At 39.5% G+C, this 24,623-nt stretch overlaps 1 protein-coding gene across 8 annotated transcripts in view; it reads left to right on the top strand.

The window, feature by feature from the left end:
• Nucleotides 1–24,623, top strand: part of TPK1 (thiamin pyrophosphokinase 1) — a 317,983-nt gene that overhangs the window by 154,431 nt on the left and 138,929 nt on the right. For 7 of the 8 annotated variants that reach the window (XR_011806855.1, XM_038174896.2, XM_027451311.3 and 4 more), the window contains one exon: nt 1,005–1,077. Coding sequence is in view for 5 of the 8 variants with exons in the window: in XM_038174896.2 (XP_038030824.1) it covers nt 1,005–1,077 (73 nt within the window). In the remaining 3 variants the exon portion in view is untranslated. Of the gene's footprint in view, nt 1–1,004; nt 1,078–6,009; nt 6,025–24,623 lie in introns of those variants that run through there. The other variant, XM_072033314.1, reaches the window with a different exon arrangement.

Here is a 24,623-nt window from a genome sequence, read left to right as displayed (position 1 = left end):
GGTACCTTGTTGAATCAGTCATCTAATGTATTAGCAATCCTGTGTTCTTTTTAGCACAGGAATAAAAGAAGGAAAGAAAGGAAGAAAATGAACATCATTCATAGTGGATTGGAGCATATCACAGTGGCAAAACAGACTAATCCTACTTTACTTATTCATCAGATTTTTAATGCAGTAAATCACCAGGAGAATAAGAACCGCATTGAATACATTTCCTTGTGACAAGTGATTAGCAAACTTCAAAAACTTTGTATAGGTAGAAAATGCACGACATTCTCACATGCTAAATTGAACAAGCTAGTTACAGTACTCTGACAGCCCACAAAAGCTCTTAATGTTTATCGTGTTCTGAAACTGAAGGTGACCAATTTAGGGCCTTTGATTAAAAACATAGATTTTTTGCAACAGAAGACCCCTGTATGCCATCTTTCATGGCTCTGCAGTCTCACTTAAGCCATTGTTATTATTTGCCTGTGACTTCAGGCTGCAATATTTGAAATGAAACCGGATACGCTGCATTGAATTCGACTTGTTCAGTGATTTTTAATAAATAAATAAATAGGAGGAGTGAAAGGTAAAAGGGGAGAAGTGGCTCATTTGTGACCTCTCAGCTGTTCAGAAGCTATCATTGTCATCTGACAAATGATACCTGCCAAGGCTTATGTACAGCACAAAGATAATCTTTTTCAAATAGTTTGCTGTGTGATATGCTTGAAAGATATTTGAGGGGACAAGTTCTCTTCCTAGAAACATGCAGATACAAGTCTTGCCTTACTGACCTGGGGAGCTGTGTAAACATCTAACGGATGTGTAGCTCCCTCAGCAAAGAAGGGACAGTTTTCCTTTGCCTGTTACCTTACTTTGTGTCAACTTGCATTTTAACATGCTTTTAACTGTCTCCTGTTCCTTTGAGAGATTAATGCTTGTACCCTTTAGCACTCTTGAGGGGAAAAAAAAAAAGTAGTAAGTTGGATTAATTTTTCATTTTGTTGCTTACCTTTCAGCTTCTTGCCTGATTACATCAGTGGTGACTTTGATTCCATTCAGCCTGAAGTCAAGGAGTACTACAAGGCCAAGGTAAATTAATATCCCTTTGATGTGTTTGTGTGTTAGACCATTGTAAAATCCAACCCATTACTGCCTCCATTGGTTATTAGGTGTTTTTACAAGCCCCTTGGCTTCTTTGAGGCTTCAGGTGTAAGGTATCTTACGGGCTTAGATGTGGTGTCCTGCCTGGCATTGTAGCAATGCTTGAAGTCAATATGTGAGCTGCCTGACTGCTGAGTAAGATGTGGTTTCATAGCACCATCTCAAGAAAAAGAAGGTATGTGGCTGGAGATTATAGTAACAAGAAACGATGATAAAACTTCCTGAAAAATCTGAGACTTTTTGCTCTGTGAGATGCAGAACAATGAAGATTAACCTCCCAGGATTCACGTATGGCTAGCACCCAGAACAACTCCCAAGAACATTTCTCTCTGTGATTTTTGCATGATACAGCTTTACCTTTTTAGCAGGAAGCTGCAGATGGAAACATCTGTCTCTTTCATCACCCACCAAAGTATTGAATTATGTCCTCACTACTTCTGTGCTTCACTAGTGGAGTGCTCTCCTTAATGTGTTGTTTTTTTTGACAAATTTCTGTGTCCATTAATTTATTCTTAATGTAGCCAACATATTTCCCGTGAGCAACATAAACGTAGGTTCATGTTTCTTAGGTCTTAATGCTCATTGTTGGCTACGTTCCTACCATATTTTAAAGTTCTTTTTTTAGCTTACTGTTCTGCATTTGACAGTTCACCCGCCTGCCTGTATAGGCTTTTGTGCTGAGCACTGTGCTTTACCCTCATGCCTTGGACAGCAGGTTTCTGCAAATTCAGAGTTTGCCTCAGTGTGTCAGCTTACATTTGCAGCAGGCTGCACTTGGAAGAGCAGTAAGTATTTGATCCTCAGGAGATAGTAGACTTTGAGGTCTGTGATATATCTACTGGTGATTCAACGTGTGAGGCTCTAATTTGCCTAAAATCTCCCCTGGTGGACTTATGATCAAACAGAAAAAAAATGATTTCACACTGCGAGGGGAGGGCTATAGGAGTGTGTAGGACTTGATTCCAGTACCCCAGGGAGCACCATATTTTTTCCTATATTCTGCCTCATTTGTTAGAAGGCAGAAGTGTATGATGGCAGTCCACCTTGGGAGACCAGCACAAGAAAAATGTAAAGGAATCCTTGGGCTACAACTTGTGAAGTGAAAATAAAAAAGCTTCAGATTAATGCTGTTCATTGTAGAGTGGAAATTCATGATCTGTGAATAAATGGAGAAATTGCAAAATGCACTGCTCTGTTTGTCACAGACTGGTACGAAAGCTTATATCAACTGCATGTTGGTGAGTAGGTTAAAGCTACCAAAGAATGCAGTTTAAGGATTGCTCAACAGATAGAGTGAGAGAGAGGGGAGATGAAAGGGTATGAGAGAGAAGAATGCAGTCAGATATTGAAAGGGATAAGCTAAACTGAACTGGTATTACACTTTTTCACAGGGTCTACTTTTCTGGATGTTACATCCCAACTGTCAGCTCCATTGTAGTTGAGTCTTGATGTGCAGGATGTGCAGTTTGCATTTTGTCTATGAACCATTTTGTCTATGACCTCCAAGATCACCGAGTCCAACTTCTGATCTAACAAGTCCTCCACTGAACCCTATCACTAAGCTCTACATCTAAACGTCTTTTAAAGACCTCCAGGGATGGTGACTCCACCACTTCCCTGGGCAGCCCATTCCAATGCCTAACAACCCTTTCGATAAAGTTCTTCCTAATATCCAACCTAAACCTTCCCTGGTGCAACTTTAACCCATTCCACCTCGTCCTGTTGCCAGGCACGTGGGAGAATAGACCAACCCCCACTTCTCTACAGCCTCCTTTAAGATACCTAGAGCGATAAGGTCACCCCTGAGCCTCCTCTTTTCCAGACCGAACAATCCCAGCTCCCTCAGCCGCTCCTCATAAGACTTGTTCTCCAGACCCCTCACCAGTTTTGTTGCCTTTCTCTGGACTCACTCAAGCACCTCCATGTCCTTCTTGTAGTGAGGGGCTCAAATATAACGAAATGTAGAATTAGGAGAGATGGGGAGATAGTTTTGTTTTTGTTTGTTTTTGTTTGTTTGTTTTCTTGTAGAGTATCTTGTCCAGTAAAAGCAGGTTTGGTAGTCCAGGCAGTTTCCAAAGCTCAGTTGTGTTGGTGACCCAGGAATAGGTGAGGTCTGCTTAAAACAGGCAGTGACATAACTTTGCATGATTAGCTCAGCATAATGTCATTCATTCCAGAGAAGTACGTCCAGATGTGAGTTAGGGTTTCCTTCTGTGTTGTCCTTCCTCCCTTACTGAAGCACTCCCTGACTCACATGCAGATTTCACCAAGAGACGGAGCGAGATGATACCATTAGTTAGTATAACTATGTTGTTTCAAGCATTCTCTTATCAATTGTTCATGATTATGAATGGGAAGATGGGAGAAGTGTTGTAGCAAAGCTTAGACAAATATGATGTGGCAGCAGTTTTCAGTGGTCAACTGGATGAGACTCCACAGAATTCCTGCCTGTCAACCAGCTGATCAGTATTTCCCAGTACAAAATAAAGCCCTGTCTCTTGCTAGCTTTTTGATATTCATGCTCCATGGCTTCAACATTAGAATATTTCTACAGTCTTCCCTTTCCACAGGATTGCTTCCAAATACCCCTTCTCAAATTGAAAGCCAGAACCATTCTTAGCACATAGAATTACCTGAAAGCACACACATTCATCACAAAATATCACTCCAGTTTCATTTGCCCATGTTGTTACCAACAATTTCATGAGCCAGGTGTTTATGAAGTTGAGCATGTTACTTTTGGACAATAAAATATTTTATTTTTCTCTTGAAATGTGTGTCTGAGTAAGCTTCTTCAAGTAGTTAGGTCTTCACCAAATAACAACAATAATCTAATGGCACTGCTAATGCTTCTGCTCCCATTTTCTGCTCCCAGCCACCTTTCCTGTTCCACCAGGCAGCAGGCTGTCCTGCCTGTTCTTGATACACCTGTCTTGAGTTTTCCCTGTCAAATGCACCTGTCTTGAGCTGCTGCCAGACCAGGGTTATTAACAACTTTCACCATAGCTAGAGTGTTGGCTTCATCAAAATTCATGCTGTGACATAGATTTTCATCTCTTTGTGCCCCTGTTTTTTTTGCATATATACCTAGTGTAACTTATATTCAAATGTTACACGAAGGAAAAAGGTGGGAGGTAGGGCACACAGGGAAGGGAATACTCCTTAGCACAAGTATAACTGAACGATTCATTATGGCCAGCACAAATGAGCTTAGAGAGAGAGGGAGGAGCTCTCATGCTTGGAGCAGTTCATGGAGCGTATGCATGGAGTGAATATCAAGGAAAGTGAACCAAGCAGCAAGTACCGAGAGGTATTCGCCCTTTGCACTCCCATCTGCCTTTTAGTATGATGTGCAGTGAAAAGTCACACAAACTTTTCTGTCACTAAAGTCTGACTTGAATGCTGTAGATTCAACTGCCAGATGAAGGGCAGGTGGTGCTGAAAGTTCATTTGGTATTTCAATTGCAGTGGTTAAATTTATACCAGGAATGAAAATACTATTTTTTCTCTTTGTTTCTGAAGCTGAAAGTATGTTTCCCTTCATTTTATTGTAAAGATGCTGTATAGTTATGTTGAGTTTCACATACACAAAGGAGTGGCAGTAGCCATTTTTTTGTTGCTGTTGTTTGTTTTCATTTCTGTTTTTGTGTGTGTGTGGTTTTGTTTTTTTTAAACTATGCTTATCGACAGAAATTAATACATCATGACTTCTTCTATCACAGAATCTCCTGAGTTGTAAGGGACCCACAAAGATCATTGGGTCCAACTCCTGGCTCAACACAGGATCACCCAAGAAACAGGCCATGTGTCTGAGAGCGCTGTCCAAATGCTTCTTGAACTCCAGCAGGCTCGGTGCTCTGACCATTGCCTTGGGGAGCCTGTCCCAGTGCCCGACCATCCTCTGGGTGCAGCACCTTTCCCTAACCCCCAGCCTGACCCTCCTCTGTCCCAGCTCCATGCCGTGCCCTCGGGTCCTGTTGCTGTCCCCAGAGAGCAGAGCTCAGCACCTGCCCCTATGCTCCCCTCATGAGGGAGCTGCAAACCGCCATGAGGCCTCCCCTCAGCCTGCTCTGCTCGGGGCTGAACAAACCAAGGGACTGCTCTTCATATATCTTCCTGTCTATCTGGATATAACAAACCAATGTTTAAGAGATGTTACTTTTTCATATTAAAACTTATGGATGTTAATTATTGAGTTATATTCACTTACAAGTGGTTGTGTCAAAGACAGCCTCACATAGGAAAGGGGAGTATTAAATTCTGTGTGTGAAACTAATTATGGTTCTTTAAAGTAGATGTACATTTCTTTAAGCAGATGTATCACTGTGGTGAAGCAATTACAGGTCTGACTCCTCCATCACACCAGCTTCATGCCAGGATGCTGCTCCTAGACTCAGAGGTTCTCTACCTCATTTAAGTGATGAAAGCAAGAGCAGATATTTGGCATTACAGAAAACATGACATACAGATTACCGAAACCAAAGGGTTTTACTGGAAGTGATATCTTCAAGCCAATTCCTCTGATGTTTTTAGTTGAGCAAGGATTACATGACAGTGTTTCTATTTTCCCTTAAGAAGGATTATCACCATTGTGTCAGGGAACCTCATTTAAATAAAGTCCATAAAATGGATTTATTTGCTTCACGTTCATCTCTGTTAGGTGTGGCATGTCGTAGTTAGTAAAGAGATCTGAAGGCAAAACTGCTGCTTTTTTTTTCAGTTATGTTGGAAAGTAATTGTATAATAGACTGTTACAAGTGGGATGTGTAAGTAATGATTTAGGCTCTTCATGCTTTTGGGAAAGAATGTGTCACAGGTTATTCAGCTTTACTTTTTATTCTCTGCAGCCTTTCTTTTGCATCATTAGCTTGTCAAGTGAGTATTAATAGTCTTTTACCCTTTACATTAAAAAATAAGTGATTATGTTTCCCATGTTTTAAAGAGTTAAATCATTAAAACTGGGTAAAACCACTCCTCAACTGGAAATGGAATATTGTGTTTAAATTCCTCTTTTTAAATCACAGTGCACTATAACTGAAGGATGAAAAACAACAATTTAATATTCTGTTTATTCTGTCAATGTTAAAACAGACATAGAGAAGTGTCTTTGTACTTCATGGATAAATATGTGTATTCATATGATCCTGTAATAGATGCATTGGCAGTCTTTTTACAGTCTGAAGCGCATGAGAAATGACACTGCACAAAGCAGAGAGGACGTGGTGATATTTCTGTCGCTGCAGTCTCATCTGCTTTAGCTGGATGTTTCTATTATTGAAACCTTTTAAGCATCACTTTGAAGATAAAACAGCCATTTGTATTGTTATGCCTCAAACAAGACTCAGTTTTTGAAGTTTTTGAGACCAAAGACATTATCTAAAATTATACTAAATCTGTACTGATGCCTAGAAACAGAAGGTTGAATGCAGTGCCCTTTGAAATCCAGATTATGCAGTTTAGTAAGAATCCAGTTCAGCTTTTCTACTAAGCAAACTATATATGCTTTAGAAGCACATAGACTTCTGTAGATGTAGTAGGCACTGCTTCAGATGTGTAATTAAATGCTGTCAATTTATTTACAATTCTGTTTTTTCCTATTCTCTTTTCTTTTTAAATCTCATAGAGCTGCTTATTTTTACAGGCTGTTCTGTAGCTGTAGCACTTTCCCTTTCCTTTTTCTATTACACTTTCAGGGTTAATGGTTATCAGGGTTGTAGAAATGCTTAATAGATATGTTGTGAACATTGCCTTTCTGTTTTACGATGATGCATCTATAATTAGATCAATGAAATGTGTTTGTGTGGCAGTGCTTGTACATCTCTCTAACTTCTACACTGTCTTGCTGAACTGCATGTAGTAGTGTCATATTCCTTGCTTGCTTTCTGAGGCTAAAATTTTTAATAATTTTGGAAAATCATAGTGTTAATTGATCTCTCTCAGGTATATATTTTAAATTCAAATGCATAAAAAAAAAATGATTTTTTCTGTGTCTATTTTAATTTATCTTTTATCCCTGCATTTTAAATGTTTTCTAAAAGTAAATTTTAATACAGGATGGAACTTTTAATATTGAGAAATTTGACTCAAAGCATTTTTGTTACATTGAACAGTTTTCTAAGAAATCATGTTTCATTTTAGAACCTGATTAATTTGTGAGAGGTTTTATACCTTCAGGAGAAGCTGTAAAAATTGTGCGGGTGGATCTGAAACAGTTCTGTCTTGCTGTTGAATGGGCTATGCCTATCTGACAATCACCACTTCAGCTTTCAAGCAATCCCTGCTTTTATATATCCTGTTGAAGACATCTCTGACATAATTATAAAAAGCCCTGATTATAAAAACTCATCATGGAGCTTCTAACATGTTGAGGGTATCCAATGCCACCTGGACTTTATTTCAAGCATCTCATGTTATGAACCTTAGTTCTAAGTTGCTGAAAAGCTCTTTTTGACGGTCTGGTCCCATAGGCTTTGCTCTGGTGAGTGAGACTAACAGACTGGTCTAGCAAAATAGGTCCTGTCACACACACATACACGATCTTCTGAATGGTTTTCCACTTTTAGTTGCAGTGCTACAGGCACTGTGGTTGCTGGTGGGGAAGTGTTCTTGCTGCACTCCCCTATCTCCAGTTTAACTGTATAGATGCAGCACTCCTGCTAACTGCAGTTATTCCTCGTAATTCTGTCCTCTCGCTTCCTGAGGAACCTCATATCCCATCCCACTTCTTATCTCCAACATGCAGTGAAGAAACCAGCGTTTAGAGAGTTTGCACAATGTGGAGTTTTCCCTCAAAAACAGTTCTGTGTTACCGTATGGTCAGGAGAAAGGCAGTAGAAAAGCCTCAGTTGGCACATGAGAAAATTACAGTTCCCTTCCATCATAGCCTTGTCACCTGCATGACAGCACTTTCCAAACCACAGGCACAAGCTCTTCCACAATTTATTTGAGAGTTATTAACTTCTAAGCTTTTAGAAGGAATTAGCTACCTGTCAGCTCACTGAAACACAGCTGCCAGCTAACTCCAACAATGACAAAACACACCTAGCTTACTGAAAAATGAGTGGTCTGTATAGCCAAGTTATATGTTGTATTTTTTATTTTTTCTAATGTTCTTCTGATATTAATTGAAAGAGACTCAGTGTCTTAATTTAGATACAGGTTCATCAGGTTAAAAAGATTTATAGGGCTGTGATGATCCTATTATTAATAGTTCAGATTGTATATGGGGTTTAGGATTTTGGACTAGACATTTTCTGTATGTCTTTGTCATGTAATTATTCAGCAGAGCTATCATAAAATGGTCTCCTTCTTGAATAATATTTCAGAGGTCTTGTCAAGATCGCATTTTCAAGCGAGTTGTGTGGGTGATTTGGGTTATGTGGATTTTTTATGCATGCCAAACGAAAGTAATATCATAATGTTACAGAAATGTCATAAATTTGTAGGAGATGCTGAGCTCAGTGGCACTTCGTAAAGGTGAACATGACAGACTGTCACACTAGGTGAGACCAGAGGGTCATTCACCAGCGTCTGGTCTTGGCTGTGCCAGTATGGGATACTTTTGAAAACATATCTACACAGTGATGCTGCTTTGATACACTTTTTCACCTTCCAGTAATATATGGCTCAAAGATTTCCTAAGTCAGAGAGGCATCTTAGTACTTAATAGCTTCATAATGTTTGCCTTCCAAATTACACACTTTTCTTCAAACTGAGAAGACTGAAAGAATCCATAAAAAGTTGTGGCAATGCGTTTGCCAGTTTAAGTGTATATAGACAACGTCACCTAGATTTATTTTTTGGTTTTGAGTTTGACTTTTGTTAGTCAAGTTTGATTCTGCTTTTTTTTTTATATATATTATGGTAAAGAACAGATGAACATGTTTTAACCACCTTTTTCTCTCCTGTTCTGTTGGTATTTGTGTGATTGTGCTGAGTGTTCCTGTAGGTATGTAGGTGTGTGTGCACAGCTAAACCACTGTGGCATTACATAGACTGGCCGGAAATTTTGTTCAGCTTGTTTTCTGTCCTGCTGAGCTAATACGAGTACAGTTACATGCTGGCAAGTCCTGTTGAAATGGATCTTCTGTAAAGCAAAGGATTTCAGGACTCAATGCTTGCGTTGTGCTGTTCGTGCATGCTGGGTAAAAACAAAACCAAGAAAAATCTTTGTTCAATTCTTAATTTCAATTTTTACAATTCCACCAAGATAGCAGTTTACAGAAAATAATACACCTGTTTAAATACAAATGAGATTTGTGAAAGAAATTCAGTGTTACAGTCTTGCATGTTTTTTAATAAAGTGTGTTCTTTGTGTTAGCACCTAGTTTTGTATATAAACCCTTTTGGACCTGAATAAACAGTTAAATTCTACTTGTTTTGTAAGGTCAAATTAATACTGCTGAGATTCAGCTATTTAGGAGGTCATGAGAGCCACTGTGTATTTGTAGTAGGACCTGAGTTAGATCTTAATTTATCCAGTATGACTGAGAATGCAGTGTGACCAAATTCTCTCTCTCCCTCTCTCTCTCTTTTTTTTTTTTTCTTTTTAAGTGCTACAGAGTTAGCTTGTGTGTCTTTTGCTTCAGAGCTAAATACCAGTTTGCAAGATACAAGTTGTTTTCTTTGTTCTCACAAGTGCTGTAGCTGAAGCTCAAGTGCCTGACAGTAGAATACATAAGAAAACAATGCATCGTGTAACAAAAATGATGCTGGTGGTATTTTAGTCTTGCATCCAATTTCATTTTCATACTGTGTTGCAGTATGAGATTTATTTCTTCTTCATATTGGCTAAGGCCTGAGGAGGGGAAAAGATAGAACCTATATTGCATTAGACATTTGAGTTACTTCCAAGAATCTTAAAAACATTAATCAGGTGTTAATCTCTGAAAGAGCTCATTACTCTTATCTGTCAGTCTGTGATGGAGAAAATAAGAGAAAAGATAAAAAACAACCAAAAAAAGTATTGAATTAACTTTATTTCCTGTGCATAGAAAAAAAAAAAAAAAAAAAGGTGTTTTAAACAATGACAGCTTGATCTGGAGAAGGAAATTGAACAGAGCTATTTTGTTATTAAGCCTCTTCAGACAAAAGAGACAGCTTTAATGTGGTATTAGCAGTTGAGAACTCAGATGATAGGCCTTTTTAGATGTAAGTAGGATTTTAACATCCATTTTTTTCTTTCTAGAGGGTTTAAGATTAAATTGTTCCTGGAGTGCAAAGCTCAGTGCCCCATGCCTGTGGACTGCTAATTAGAACAGCTTCCAAAAATGGTGCAGAACCAAGAACCTTGCAGCTCATCAAATGTTGCTGCAAACTCCAAGTTCAGCCCAAATGCTCCGTGGGATTTGTAAGCTTGATTCTGTTGCAGGGGAGCCCATTACCTGGCAAAAGCACAGCAACACATATGTGTTCATTAGCCAAGGAAAGGATTCCCAAAATCCTGGTGCCACAATTCTTAAGCATTTTAAGAAGCTTGGCATCCTCTGCAAATGTTTCTATTGTGCATCTTGTCAAAGAACAGGTACCTCTCATTTCAGAAGGTGAGGAGTGAGAGAACATAAAGTCTGTTGCTTATTTTGAAGTAGGAAGGTTTGCTGGTAGGCTGGAGAAAAGGATGAGAAGGATATCTTCTAGTGTGATTTTAGGGACCTGTAGCAAGCATTTTGGTGAGTGCACTCCCCTGCTTTAAAAGAGATGCGTAGACTATGCAGAGTCATTCTCCCTAGCCCCCAAAATCAAGAGAGAGATTTGCCAAGGTTGCCATAAACCTCTCTTCTTCATCTTTGACACAGCCTTGAACATAAAAAGGCACAATAGATTGGGAGACATGGTTCAGGGCTGCTAGTTATTTACCATAAATTGCCCTCATGGTGCTTACGCTTCACTTAGTGCAATACAATTACAAAACCTCAAGGATGATAATCCAGGCACAAGAAGGTTGTTTCGTCTGTTTGTGTTCACGCAGATAAATGAGTGCTATACAAGCTTCTAAAAGAACAAGACAGATAAAATGATGATTGTTGTTAAGGTAGAGAAGATAAAAGGCTTTTGTTGCTTGTCAGTGAAACAAAGGATTAGCTAAGGCTGCCAAATTTGAACTTGCTTTTCTTCATTAATTAACCATGGAAGTGTAAGGTTATTTTGAGTTTTGACATGGACCAAAGCAGAGGTAGAGTGCAGCAGGAAAGTATATGTGCAGATTTTGGAGCAGTTATTTTTCCTTACTGGATTTTGATTTAGTCAAAAAATTGCAAATTACAACACTTGTTTTTTAAAGCTGCACTGAGAAATGGTTTAGGATGATAAAAGTTGCATTTACATATACCAGGAGGAAATTTTATTTGAAATTGAGGGGAAGAGGGGAATGAAAGAAACAAATTTCTGATTGTCTTAAATACAAACGGGTGGGGAAAGCTCTGCAAATTGGAATATTTCTCCTACTTATCTTTCTCATCTATTCTTCTCTTATTTTTCTGTCTTGTATTTCCTGAGTCTAATATTCTTCAGCAGCAAGAACCCATTCTTGCTGTTTTTGCAGCCATCACTAAGCATTTGAAGCTCTGGTTTTCTGTTTCAATTCTGCTGTATTCCTTGAGCGTGCTTAGCAGACCCCAGCAAAGAGGGGTTGGATCAAGGTTTGATAAGCTGACTCTGCTGGAAACTTGGCTGAAATCCAGGGAGTCTCAGGACCAGTGTGAGTTAGTCTGTGTTCTGAAGCATTGTCAGATTCCTTCGTTTGAAGAAGCTGTGATAGTCTTTGATTAAAAAATAAATAAAAGTTCTTCAAATCAAATAGATTTAAAGGTATAATTAGAGATGGAAATAGTCCCCTATAAGATGAAATGAATTAAGAGAGAATAAGGAAACCTCGGGGGAGAGTAAAATAAGGAATGGAAACTGAGAAAAAGACAGGGAGTCTTTGCAAAGTTAGAAAAGGGGAAGCACATTGAGAGAGAAATGCAAAGGTAATAGCAGAGGAAAAGAAAGAGAACTGGGTTAAAATCGAAAAAAATCACTGATACATCAGCAAATAAACTATTTCTGCCATCATATTTTGCAGCCATGAAGTGAATGTGATAAATATACATGCAAGGAATTATTATTTTTTTATTATTTTTTTATTATTTATTATTATTTATTATTATTATTATTATTATTTTATTATTATTTTTCTAATCTGAATCTAATGTTTTCAGTTTATTAAGAATTATGTTGTTTGTTTTTTTTTTTTTTGTTTGTTTGTTTGTTTACTATTGTTATTGACTTAGATGTTTTCATTTGAAGACAAATTAGAACAGGACCATCTACAATGATTCTCTCCTTGACTTTGATAGGAGTTTTATCAGGTGAAGAATACAAAATGTTTTAGACTTAATCATGTAAGGAGCTTAAAGCCTAAATAACTGCATCAGAAGCTGGAACATAGAATAAATTTGCAGGTATTAAGACTCTTGTCCAAATTCTGCAGCAACTGCTGCTGTAATATACAATGTGTCTAAGCAACTATTAATCCAATTGAAACAACTAATTTAGTAAGTATTTACTTTGCACTTAATTGGTGATAGTCCTTCAAGTAAGGAATTGACATTTTACCATAAATTGCTGGTTAACATTACCAGATTTTTATTTAATTGAGAAAAATGTAGCCTTCAAGAGAAGCCTTCTATTGAGAGCTGAAAAGACCTTTCTCCTTTTAAGCTCAGCAGTAGGAGGACACCTTCAGAGAACAGAGCAGGGATTAAACATGGGATATGATTGCTTATTGTGACCCAGTTTCATTTATTTCTAGCATTTGAAAGGCAGAATCTTTTTGACATATCAGTGTGCAGATGCTGCTTGTAAAAGCCCTCCACTTATTTTGTTCACCATCTAGTATTTCAACACACACTAAAAAAGAAAGAAGATACTGTACTTCAGTGCCTTAGGTACTTTATATTTTAATTACTGTTGAAGAGGTATTTGTGGGAAGAAGTCAAAACTGGAGACCTGGCTATTAGAGGCATCACAGGGTTTTCAGCAGACTGATAGTTGCACTGGATTTCTATACATTAATGCCCCAGCTAGCACTGCTTTACTTCTAGGACTGGGTTTGCAATATTTGCTTTGGACGGAGGGAAAGGATAGTGCCTTGTAATGGTCTTTGTGTGCATCCACTGTCTACTTACATGAATCGCGACTCAGAAATACTTCTCTGAGAAATAATAGGTCAGCCTTTGCCGTGACAGGATAGCAGTGCTCACGGCAGGACCATAACTTTTCTGTCTTCAAATCGAACATGGATGTGTCTCTTGGGACTATTTACTACTACAGTTTCTTGGTGGAAGTTGTAACGGGGACAGTAGTGGAAACGTCTCCTCAGGCACCAGAACATGCTCTCTATCCTTTATTTATCACAGGTTTTAAGAGCTGATAAATGTACTCATCAAGACTTGACATACAAGCAGAAGTGCATTTCTGATCTGGCATCGACAGTTGCTTACGCAGATGGATGTGTCGGCAGGTCTTAAGAGCGATTCAGAAAATCCTCTCTTTGATAAGATTGTGTGCTCAATATCTTGAGCGTATCCTGGACTGGAAGTGGGGCACATGCTGTCAGGAAACTGGGAATCTCACAGTTCAACTCCCATTTTATTCTCCCATTGATCAGTTAAAATGGGAGAGATGATGGAGGGATTCTGAAACTCCTTGAAGTATTGCTCCATGGCAAAAGCTCCACTGCTGTTCCAAAAGAGCTCAGCTCCCACTAGGCCTTGAGCAACTGTAATTTGCTCTGAGGGGCAGGATGTTGTAAGTTTTGTGGGTTTTTTTGTTTGTTTGTTTTACAGTCAATTCTCATATGCTACAGCATCTGTGATAAAATATGTTTGGCTTGATCTTGGAAAAGGGATTGAAGAAATTTTCAAATTTTTTTTTTTTTTCATTTTTTTGAGTGTTTGGACAAGCCCCTTCCTCCTGACTCTGGGCAGTTTTGGATTGAAGCATGTATCCTGCCTTTAATTGCCAACTTTAGACTGCTCTATGTGCTTCAGTCCTTGTGCCAACCTCCGTGTACTGCCCTGGTTGCAGCTTGCACCCCCAGGCAGATGAGTGGAGACCAGCTGCCACAGAGCTGTTCCCACTGTCCAGGGAGAGGCTGGAGTTAGAAACAGTCAGCCAAGGGAGATAGCTCTCTCCTCCAATTTTACCATTTCTATGTATTTTTCTGTCATCTAAATCTATTTCTCCTCCATAAAGGAAATAGCTGGCTGTGGCATGATTCACTCTCTTTCTCCTTTTCTCCCCTTCTGCAGAAGAGCATCCTTCTAACTCTGAGAGCCACTCAGTGAGAGGCTTTGGAAAATCTCAGAGGTTCAGTATCTTAAGTAGGTAAGAGTCAAAGCTGTGCCTTAGATGTAAAAGAAGCTCCCTTCTTCTCTGGGAAGTCTTTTTGAACACTTGTAAGTCGGAAACAACTGATTTGTTCTGGTTGACTGAAGGCTGTGAATACAGCTTTGGTGGTAGTCCTTGGCACCAGGCTTGCAAAAAGTGTCCAAAGAATGTGTGATGCCATGCAGCAAATTTACAGGAGGCATGGCCAGCCTATGGCCTGGTGAGAAGTCCCATCTCCTTCCAAGTCGATGGTAGTTCTGTTGTTGATGGCAACAGAGTGGTTAGGCTGGGTCCTGAGCAAGGTAACTGTGGAGAGAAGTAAAAAAGCTATGATAATAGCTTGGTTTATCTCTTACAGTTAATAAAGAAAAGAAACTGATGAATTTGCAAAGTTTTCAACTCGGTTAAGACAGCGGCAATGGTAAAGCTTTCAAAATTTTGAACAGGAACATCCTATCAGAAGGTACAGAGATTACAAGACATTTGAGAATTAAAGTAGGTGATTCTCCTGTGATCATGTCCTCCTGTACAAAATACAGGACAGCTCTGTGTAACACTTTTTTGTAAATGCAGACCTGAAGCTCAAGTAGATGCATAGGTAGAGAAATGAAGTGATATGAGAAAGGGAATAATTGCATTTGACGTTTTTGACAGGTTCTTCTTGAACTTGGTTTTATAAAGTGTGAAAAATGTAGGTAGGGGTTGACAGCTTATAGATGCTGTGGAATAGCTCAGAACTCCCTGCGGCAGGAGGAAAATGGTGGAGCAGGAAAGAGGCCAACGTAAAATGAGTGGTTAGATTAGGGAAGGAAATAGTATAAAAAGTTTAAGGTTCCTTACAGAGCACTATTTATCTCTTTATGTGATGTACGTTTTTGTGGCAACTCAAGATACTTTGAAGAGTTTGGGTAAATCTGATCTGTTGTGATAAATACCAAAAAAAAGTTGTAAAGATAAACATCACATACTTAATGATCTTACTGATGTTTACAGTGGCTCTCACTTTGTTAAATTCACTTTCAAAGAAGCTGCACAGAAGGAAATGTAAGCAACAATAGCTTCCTATTCTGTTTATCCATCAGTAGATCCTTAATTTTTTCTTGTAGCAAACCATCCCAGTCCTCCCTACTTCCAAACGATTCACTTGTCTGAAATGACAGCACCTGAGCCTTTCTCACCATCAGTTTTGCATGACTTATGAACAAAGTAGGAGCATTACAGTTGGACCCAAAATCTGAATTAAAATATGACAAGAGATCCAGGCTTTGAAATGGCATTCATGAAATAGTGAGTTGTGCCATCACAGAACAGTACGCACACTTCCTAAATGGCCACCTGTCCTTGAAAGTTATATTATTCTTGGGGCTATGCAGTCTCAGTAATTCCAACCCCAAATTACATGCCTGAATGCAGGGTACACGTCTTTGGCCTTTGGTGATTCAGTGAAAGGGTGTTTAGGACACGGTTACCTTGGGTGGCAGGCAACAAGTGTGAGGACACAGGAGGTCCCTTCCACTCGCTCTGTTGACAGATAACATAGTTTTTGAAGTCTGCTTGTCAGTCATTTCTGGGAGTATCGGTTTTGGAAACATATAATGTCCTATACATACCTTTCAGCAGCTATGTATTTAGCAGCTACCATTTGTATTGCTAGCACAAATATCTACATGTGCTATTATAGCACAAATATATATATGTGTTTATATGTGTACATATATATACATATTTATATATGTATGTGTTTGAAAGATACACAGTATTTGTATTTTACTAAATTTATATATTTCTTTTGAAAAGTAAGCCTAAAGTAAGCCTAATTAAAATGAAAATTGTGACACTTGTTGCCAAATTCCTCATTTCTGTTTGAAATCATACAAACTAAAAATTGTTAAAATATTAGCTACTGAAAGTTTAAGGGAACAGACCTATCTATCCATATCACTGGCTGAACTTGAAGCTGGAGTAAGATAAAGAAGCTTTTGATAGGGGTCTGTACTGTACAGCTAAAGATTTCTTCTATTATTATTTTATTATAGTCATTTGACTTCAGTTCAATGCTTAGGTTTGAAAAAAAGTTGAATGGTTTATTTTCTCCTTCAGTGTATGAATAAAAATGAGGTATGAGATGATGAGAAGTACTATTCATAAAGTGCAGAAGGGCTTGGTGATGAGAAACGATCAATATTATCTCTAGCTACTGAGTTCAACCACATGCATCCAGTAAATCAGTTCATTTTTAAATGCAAAATGTGGTTAGATAAGCTTATCTGTGTCTCCATAGCATTTAAGATTGCCTTATTTAGTAAAGGATAAAGACGCAACTGGGGGTTAGAGTGTGGAACGGAGGGAAGAAGTACAATTTAATGTGGATTGGAGTTGTAGTTGGACAATGTATGTAATCCAGCTAGAAAATTGGATAAGGTCAGTGAGGAGTAACTGAAATGCTTTGTTCACTAATGCACAAGAACCTTGACAGCAAAACAGAAGAACTAAAACAATTTTCATTGGTATGCAAATAGATTTTCACTGCTTTACCAGAAATACCGTGAATTGGCAGGCAAATATGGTGTAGAAATATTACAAGGCATGCACTGATCGGGAATAGTAGAAATAAAAAGTAAAGGTTAATGTAAAATAACTTTATTTATAATAAAGTTATGAACAAAACCAGCTGATCTGGGTTCACATTTATGGGCATGAGGGGAGAAAATAGTATTTTTTTAATAGTACTAAATAGTAAAATCCTGGTATACCTGAATGGTAGATGGCAGATACTTTTTCAGCACGTGTCACTAAGAGACAAGAAGTATTGGTAATTTTAGTGTAGTTTTGGTAGACAGTAAAACATTTTCTGGTAGATTTGGAGTCCAAAAATAACATTGGGTAGAACAATGGGAAGTTGAATGGTGAGCTGTGGAGATGAGCAGAAAGTCTGTGAGGTCTGTGCTCTAGTTTGTCTTTTTTTTATTATTTTTTTTTATTCTTTTAAAAATCTTATATAATTGTATTTCAAAATGGGAAAGCCTCAAAAAATTGAGAACAGGCCATCTGCATAGGAGCTTATGCGCTAAATGATAAGAAGGCAGATTTCCACCCCCTTTATCTGAAAGAACTTCTGCCTGGTACTGGTTCATAAACAAAAGCTGAAAAACAAGAAAGACTTCAAGTACAACCATGTGAACACAGAAAGGAAATTAAGAGCAAGTGTGAAGTATGCAAAAGGAGGAGGACCAGCCGAGGAAAGAGGAACTGATCAGCAAAAACACTGCTTAGAAGGTCAAAAACTCCAAATTCCAGACTTTCTTACTGAGAAAGAAACTTTTAGAAGATAATTTTTTGTTTTCATTTTTGAATCATCAGTTTAGATGCCTTTGTGACCTTTCTGAAGCCAGCTTGAGTCTAAAAGACAGAATCCAGGCATATAGTTTACCAGTTGCAATTCTAATCATTACATATAAACAGTGCAGGGGATTCTATTTTGTTTCTTGGGTGTTTTTTTTAAACCCCTTTAATATAAAACAGTAAATATTTTTTGCTGTAGAAGCAAAAACGGGTTTTACAATCATTGAGCTAGTATTCATCCACATGGTTTTAATAGTCCATTTAATATGACCTGATATGATTTGCATCTGTTGTAGAGGGAGCATGTTTTTCATCTTAATGACTTTATTGGATAATTTGACAATTGATAAATTAAATCTTGTTATGTATGATGAAAATAGACGATTTGAATGTTGATACCAACATTCCTTTTTTGATACTGGAAAATTAAGTTCATTGTGGCTACAAATATCATTCTGGGATTTTTTCACCAGAATTTGATAGAGCACTTGGTGTTGATTTCTAGATAAAGTAGTAAGATGGTAATTTAAACCTAGAAAAAAATAGAGCACAAGCATATCTCCTAAATGTTTATTTCAACTTAGATCTTATTTATGGATTAATATCCTTGGAATTTGAAATTTGGCCTGTGAAAAGTCTGAGACAGGGAACAAAATAAATCCACTGTGATTCAGGTGGTAACAGTTAGAGACCTGCTACTCCACCTGGACAGTCACAAGTCCATGGGGCCAGATGGGATCCACCTGAGGGTGCTGAGGGACCTAGTGGATGTGATTGGCAAGCTGCTTTCCATCATCTATCAGTGGTCATGGTCACCTGGAGAGGTCGTGGAGGACTGGAGACTTGCTAATGTGACACCCATCTGTAAAAAGGGTCATAAGGAGGGTCCAGGGAACTACCAGCCTGTCAGCCTGACTTTGGTGCCAGGAAAGGTGATGGAACAGGTCATTTTGAATGCAATCACACAGCATATGCAGAACAACACAGGGATCAGGCCCAGCCAGCATGGGTTCATGAAAGTCAAGTCCTGCCTGACCAATGTCATCTTCTTCTATGACCAGGTAGATGAAGGAAAGGCTGTTGATGTAGTCTACCTAGACTTCAGCAAGGCTTTTGACAGTCTCCCACAATCTTCTGGAGAAGCTGGAAGCCCATGGCTTGGACAGGAACATGGTTTGCTGGGTTAAAAGCTGGCTGGACAGCCAGGCCCAGAGAGTGGTGGTGAACGGAGTGAAATCCAGCTGGCAACTGGTCACCAGTGGTGTTCCCCAGGGGTCGGTGTTGGGGCCCATCCTCTTTAATATCTTTATTGATTACTTGGATGAGGGAATCGAGTGCACCCTTGGCAAGTCTGTAACTGATGCCAAGCTGGGGGGAAATGCTGATCTGCATGAGGATAGGAAGGCCCTGCAGAGGGACCTGGACAGGTTGGATTGATGGGCAGAGGCCAATGGGATGAGGTTCAACATAGCTAAGTGCCAGGTCCTGCTCTTTGGCCAAAACAACCCCATGCAATGCTACAGGCCTTGGGCAGAGTGTCTCAAAAGCTGTGCAGAGGAAAATGATCTGAGGGTGTTGGTTAATGCTCACCTGAACACGAGCTGGCAGTGTGCCCAGGTGGCCAAGAAGGTCAGTGGCATCCTGGCTTGTATCAGGAATAGTGTAGCCAGCAGGACCAGGGGGGTGATCATCCCCATGTACTCAGCTCTGGTTAGGCTGCACCTTGAGTATTGTGTTCAGCTTTGGGACCCTCGGTACAAGAAGGACATTGAGGCCCTGGCGTGTGTCCAGAGAAGGGCTACGAAGATGGTAAAGAGCCTGGAGCACAAGCCCTGTGAGGAGGGGCTAAGGAACTGGGGTTGTTCAGTCTGGAGAAGAGGAGGCTTGGGGGAGACCTTACTGCTCTCTACAGCTACCTGAAAGGAAGGCATGGGGAGCTGGGGGTCAGCCTCTTCTCACAGGTAACTAGTGATAGGACAAGAGGGAATAGCCTCAAGCTGCACCAGGGAAGGTTCAGGTTGGAAATGAGGAGACATTTATTCTCAGAAGTAGTCAGGCATTGAAATGGGTTGCCCAGGGAGGTGGTGGAGTCACCGTCCGTCCCTGGGGGTGTTCAAGGAAAGGTTGGATGTGGTGCTTAAGGACGAGGTTTAGTGGGTGATATTGGTGGTAGGGGGATGGCTGGAATAGATGATCTTAATGGTTCTTACTTATTCTTAATGATTCTTAATTATTCTATGAATTTGTTTTTTTTAAACTAACAGACTATTTTTTTGTTAATTAACTTGCATTTTTGTAACAATGTGCATTGTGAGGTGTAATACTGGATTTTTTTATGGAAAATAGAAATCTTCATGCCTGCAGAGTTGAAATCCAATTTTTGCTTAACTAAATTTACTAATTCAGATAAGTGACTATTACAGTGAAACATATGCATGTGGATTTATCATACAGACAGTCCAAGAACTACTACTGTCTTTCCTTTTCATTGCTGAGTTAAGAAAACCGCTAAAAAACACTGTTTCCTGAGTCCATCAGACCTAATTGTCTGAGCTGAATTTAGGTGGGATTTCAAAAGCTCTTCTTAGATTTTTCACAGGTTGGCCACATTCGCCTCAGTTCACAGGCCAAGCACTTTTACCTGACTATATGCGTATAATTATCAGATATGCCAGCCTGGCTGGGTGTGTAGGCTGGCCACATGTTCACACAATGTATGCTGAATATATTTTCCCTTAAATCGGATATATTCAAGTATGTACGTGTGCATACTTGAAACTTCAGACCTTTGGAACTTCAAACCTTTGTGCTTTTGAACTGCAAAAAGTGCAAACAGAATTCTCAAATGAATTCTCCAGTTTGACCTCCATACAAACCTGTCACCATGTTTCATGCAGATTTTAAGTAAGAAATTCAGAAAATCCATCATGCAGGGCAGTCTACAGATCCATTATTCTGAGTAGTCTGTGTGTGTATCCTGAAGGCATTGTACTTGAAATGTAGTGAAGTGGAGATGCATCTTTGCTGTAGACAGATGCAGATTTTTATCTGCCTCTTCTTGCGTCCTTCTGTGCCAAGCAGCTTCCACAATAAATGTCCAGTTTGTGGTTATGGAGTGGGTTACAAGCCTGTCATTGTGATTGATATTTTATTGCTATTTATTATTTATTTTTCTCTTTTGCCAGCTACTGTTGAAATAAAAATAAAATAAACAGGGAATGCATTTCTTTCACCTAAGACAGGAGATGGTACGTGAGTGTAGGGTTTTAGCGAGGATTAGAGATAAAATTAAATAAGTCTTTATTTATTTTATTTTTCATTTTAATTTTTGCCCAGTCAGATAGAACACCTCTTTCCTGTGGTGACTCCAGAAATAATTGTCTGATGTCTCTGGTTTCTGATTGTACTGCAGACTGTCAGGCTTACTTCTCCCAGCTAAATTCATGAAAATTGTATGGTCCTTGTGTACAGCAATGTAAAGCCCCCAGTCCACAGCTGGTCTGAGGAATTCATGTGGGTCTAAGGACAGTTAGCTATTTAAACTGAAAATCACTTGATATTCTTACCATTAGAGTAGATGTTGGCTATAGGTTCCAGTGTGTGTGCTCTTTCCTGCCTGCATTCAGTAACAGCTCCTTCCTCAACTGAATGTGGTGAGTTTCCCTAATAAAATTATTCTAGATTATTTCACAGGTGGATTTCCCCAATCCTGGCAGCATTCCTTGCCTTTTCTCCCTTTTTTGTCTTCTTCCCAGGCTCCCCTTTTAGCAGAGGCTTTGGTCTCAGCTTTGAGATCAAGCTGATTAGATGTCCCCTGGAATGTCCTTGTTCTGACAGACCTGAGTGCATCTGCAGCATGACCAGCAGTGCTCCCCGGTCTGAGAACTTGATGCAAAGGTGCCTGCAGCAGCTCTGCACGGAGCTGGAGTGGAGGCAGCAATGCGTGTGTGCCTGGGCTGGAGTCATGGTGTGCTGATGGGTTGTAGACATGGAGTCATCAATACAGGAAAGCCCTGACAGTCCTTTGAGAAATATACAGCATATTTTGAATTCAAAGTACTTCCAGAGCATTTCCATGCCCTTGACAATGGGTTACTGTGTGAAATTATAATACAATGTAATCATTCCACTAGTTGTCTTTATCATTCTCTGGTATACAAAGTAATAAAGTCTTCTGTGATTAACTTTTCAGCCAAAAAAGCCATCTCTGTAAGCATACTACTGAGCAAGAAAAGCTGCTGTTGTAGCAATCAAACTGACAGTATTTATTCTCCCTAGAGCTTTGCTAATAGCTTACTGAAAAGCAGGTAACTTGATTTAATCCTGCTAGCACTATTTTGCATCTCTGTACAGAGGGATGGCTCAAGATAAATCAGTAACAGAGGAAGGGATGATGTCAGTTTAGGGACAAAGTGCAGTTACAAGAGATGGGATAATACGGATTATCCCTAGCAAGTTCAGTTTGTCAGGGATGCTTTGTGAGGAACCTTTGTACAACATTGCTAGGCCAATTTATTAACTTGTTGATCCATGCCCAAGTATTTCTGAATACTTTGCTTCTCTTGTCCCTTTTGGTTTGATTTCATTGTACATCCCTGCACTTAATCTAGAAATGACTGATGTTATTGTTACTTATCATTTGTAGCGCCACCATACTAGGGAACCCCATATGTTTACATCATTTTCTTCTCTGCATCTCATCTCATCTCATCCCTCGTTCTGGTTTGAAAAGATTGACCAGAGGGCCTGGCTCCTTGCTCAGGTGAAGGCGGTTACCCCAAATCAAGGTGCCTTGTCAGAGGTATTCAGACAGTGGCCAGGGACTCTCGCTTTCCCTGTATTGTTTCTCAGGTCATGGGCTCAGACCATTCAGTGCTACTTGAAAGTTAGCTCATGAACTCATTTTCTTTCACAGTCACTAGGAAAATTAGAGTAAAGGAGGTCCTCAGGGGTTACGTAGACTGTATCTTTATGCCTGTCAGTTCTTTTTTTTCTGTGCTTCCCCTGTACCATGATTAACAAATTCAGCACTGTGCTGATCTGGCTCAGTCAACTCCAACTGATTGTTTCTCCTGATAATGCAAAGTCTCTGAGGGTGGAGACATCTTCCAAATATTAAAAACCTGTTTTAGCTTCAGAGCTGACCTCTGAAATGGATGAGTGTCTTTCCTGCTGTTGGTGGCAGAGGAACCCCTTACCCTGGCTGCTCCTTGGGCTATGTAGGGCCAGAACAAGAACTTGGAAGGGGTGCTGGAGGGACCACATTCAACTGCAGGTTGGGACAGAGTGTGGCTTTCACTGCAGCAATGGTCTGTTGTATTTTGGGGTGTGGCTGCCTTATAAAGGGGCTGGCCTTTGCACCAACTTGGGTATGGGGCTAAGTTGCTGAAACAATGGATCCTATCCAAAGTAGCTTTTTGAGCGAAAGGTTTGTGCAGAATCTAATTTAAGGTGAATGGAAGTGGATCACTACTGAATAGGGAAAGGCCACCGTTGGAAGCATAGGGAAGAAGTACATGGGTTGTTACTTTCCTCGCGATTTATGTTTTAAACTGTCTTTATTTCTGCTTCTGAGCTAGAAATCTGTGACAGTGGTTACTGAGTTGAAATGTGGGAAATGTAATATTTGGAATGGAAGAGGAAAAGTAAGATCTGGGTGGTGCAGCAGGAATATCCTCTCAGATGATTAATTTCTGTTTGAGTTACGGGAGGTTTTCATAGTGTTAGGGGAATTCAATATTGAGTAGCTATTAGATGCATTGCTTTTAGTGGAAAAATATTTGGATGAGAGGCGGACACCACATCTGCCTTCTCAGAGACAGGCTGTTCACAACCGTGATTGGCGCTGGATGAATGGGATATGTAAAAACAAGTATCAGGGGGCAGTAATTCATTTATTTACTCAAAACATATGAGATACCATGGAAAATGAAATGGAAGATGAATGTGCAGTGACATAAATCTCAATAAGAAATCCAGCCTTAGCGTTTGAGACTCTGTTTCTGCCTTCACACTTCCACGGGTATGTCCTCTGGTTTGCCAACCCTAGGGCAGTCTACGCAGCAGTGTCTTGTAGCATATGTTTCTGTTTTCTGCTTATTGCCTACCAATTTTTTTTTTTCTGTATACTTCATTTCTCATTTTCCTTGCCTACAGGGACCCCTCAAAACATAGTTGTTGGGCCTGCAAATCTAAGAAGGTCTTTCAAGGGGTACAGAGTTCTCCTGTTCCCCAGATTGGAAACTGCAATCTGCACCAGAATTGATGCAACAGCAATGACAGGACTATGACTAGAATTACTGCAGCCCCTTGGCACTGGTCTGTAGATAAAGCAACTGTGCCTGGTCATTTCAGGAAAATAATCCATTTTCTTGAAGGAAAGGGAAATCTTGCTTTTGGCTATTCCAGGTCAGCAGGAAGGGCAAGCTTGGTTCAGTGTTGCATCATGAAAAGAATAAATGTTGTTTGAGTTCTGTTTGCAGATGCTGATGATGGAAAGTGAAAATGATATTATACAACCTAAGTTGTATAGATCTCAAAACTTGTTACAGATTGCTTGCAATCAAGTGAAAATGTGGCTTGAAGTTGAACGTTACATGATGCAAGTGAAAGAAAACCGTTGTCCCTGTTTCTCACCTAATTTTAATTTTTGCAGAAACACTTCTTTTTCTGGAGCACCTCTCCTGTGAGAACAGGCTGAGGGAATTGTGGTTGTTCAGCCTGGAGAAGGCCCCAGGGAGGCATTAGAGCGGCCTGCCAGT

The sequence above is a fragment of the Anas platyrhynchos genome, chromosome 2 (genome assembly GCF_047663525.1).
Source record: "Anas platyrhynchos isolate ZD024472 breed Pekin duck chromosome 2, IASCAAS_PekinDuck_T2T, whole genome shotgun sequence".
NCBI classification, from domain to species: domain Eukaryota; kingdom Metazoa; phylum Chordata; class Aves; order Anseriformes; family Anatidae; genus Anas; species Anas platyrhynchos.
This window is presented reverse-complemented; position numbering and strand designations above follow the sequence as displayed.